The sequence below is a fragment of the Salarias fasciatus genome, chromosome 8 (assembly GCF_902148845.1).
Source record: "Salarias fasciatus chromosome 8, fSalaFa1.1, whole genome shotgun sequence".
Taxonomy (NCBI): domain Eukaryota; kingdom Metazoa; phylum Chordata; class Actinopteri; order Blenniiformes; family Blenniidae; genus Salarias; species Salarias fasciatus.
The window spans coordinates 3,816,682-3,818,033 of NC_043752.1; the positions used below are offsets into that span (position 1 = coordinate 3,816,682).

Genomic DNA, 1,352 nt, shown 5'->3' on the forward strand with positions numbered 1-1,352 from the left:
TTACAGGGGCAAAAAAGGTATTATTCACCGTTCTTTTCTTCTTTTTTTCCCACAGAGTTTATAAACACGATTAAAAAGTTGAGGACAGCTAGCAGCTGCTTGTTGATGGATTCCGCAGTTTGAGGTTTGAGGGGATAACTCCGCCCACCTGATTACCACGGTGATGCAAGGAGCCAATCAGAGGGCAGAGCTGCTTTGGTGCCTTTAGGTTCTCATCACAGGTGAAGGATGTGATGCCAAGGCTGAGGTCTGACCGACGCCGCCTCCTCAGGGCTGAAACCTGTTGCTCACGACGTAGCCTGTCGCTGCGTGAGGCCCCGCCTCCTCAAGCAACAGCCACGCCCTCCTCCCGGGTGATTAGTGCTCGTGGCTGAGGGGGAGGAAGGAGGTGAGGTAGGAGAAGGGGGGAGGTTTTCTACATTGGAGGGACGACGAGGCCGGACATGGCTGCAGAGAGAATGATACACAGCGTGTTAGTCTGACCTGTGCGTGCACACACACACACACACACACACATACACACACACACACAGTGTGCAAAGTGCATGCAGACTGTTTACAGATTGTGTGCAGACAGTATGTGATTGATCTGACGAGTAAAGCAATGCGTGGATATGATCTGTTTTTTTTTTTCTCCGCAGCTGGAACTATTAATAACATTCAAACTGAATTTACCCATCGACTGATGGTGCACAGCTTGCAAATGGACAACCCTTAACAAACACACACACACACACACACACGCACACACACACACACACACACTGAGCAGCATTTCTGCCTCAGAGGAGGTCGAGAGCAGCATGAATATTTAACACTCTACAAACCTCTCTGTCAGAAACACTGACATCACACACACTGACTGCCAGTGTTTGTGTGTGCGTGTGTGTGTGTGTCTGTGTGTGTGTAGAGGATGTATCTGTGGGTTGTAGTGAATAAAACATGGATTGGCCTGTCACTCTTCATGCAGTACTAACAGGACTCAGGTTACCCACCCCACAACTAAGTGTGTGAGTGTGTGTTTTGTAGTTCACGGTGGAAAATCAGGAGCAGCCTCACCCTGCAGCCCGTTGCCGTTGTTGGCGGCGCAGTTGGGAGGCGGCGGCGGAGACGCCGGAGGCCTGACGACCGGAGCGAAGGCGCTCTTCTGTTTGACGGCGGCGGAGAAGGAGAAGACTCCGTGGGAGGAGTTGCAGTTGGACACGGCCATGGTGGGACTGGAGGGCACCACTGGAACACACACAGGCACAGCAATCACCGGCCGGGAACACCAGCTGAACCAGTTCATGACCAAAACTAGGTCACCGTGACGACAATTCAAGGTCAACCAAGTTCATGTGTTGAACCACTGC

At 51.8% G+C, this 1,352-nt stretch overlaps 1 protein-coding gene across 5 annotated transcripts in view; it reads right to left on the bottom strand.

The window, feature by feature from the left end:
* Nucleotides 1-321: 321 nt before the first annotated feature.
* Nucleotides 322-1,352, bottom strand: part of LOC115393052 (transcription factor COE3-like) — a 21,075-nt gene continuing 20,044 nt past the window's right edge. For all 5 annotated transcript variants that reach the window (XM_030097825.1, XM_030097823.1, XM_030097826.1 and 2 more), the window contains 2 exons: nt 1,060-1,230; nt 322-447 (listed from right to left, as the gene is read on the bottom strand). In XM_030097825.1, coding sequence (XP_029953685.1) covers nt 416-447; nt 1,060-1,230 — 203 coding nt within the window. In that variant the 3' untranslated portion in view covers nt 322-415. The remainder of the gene's footprint in view (nt 448-1,059; nt 1,231-1,352) is intronic.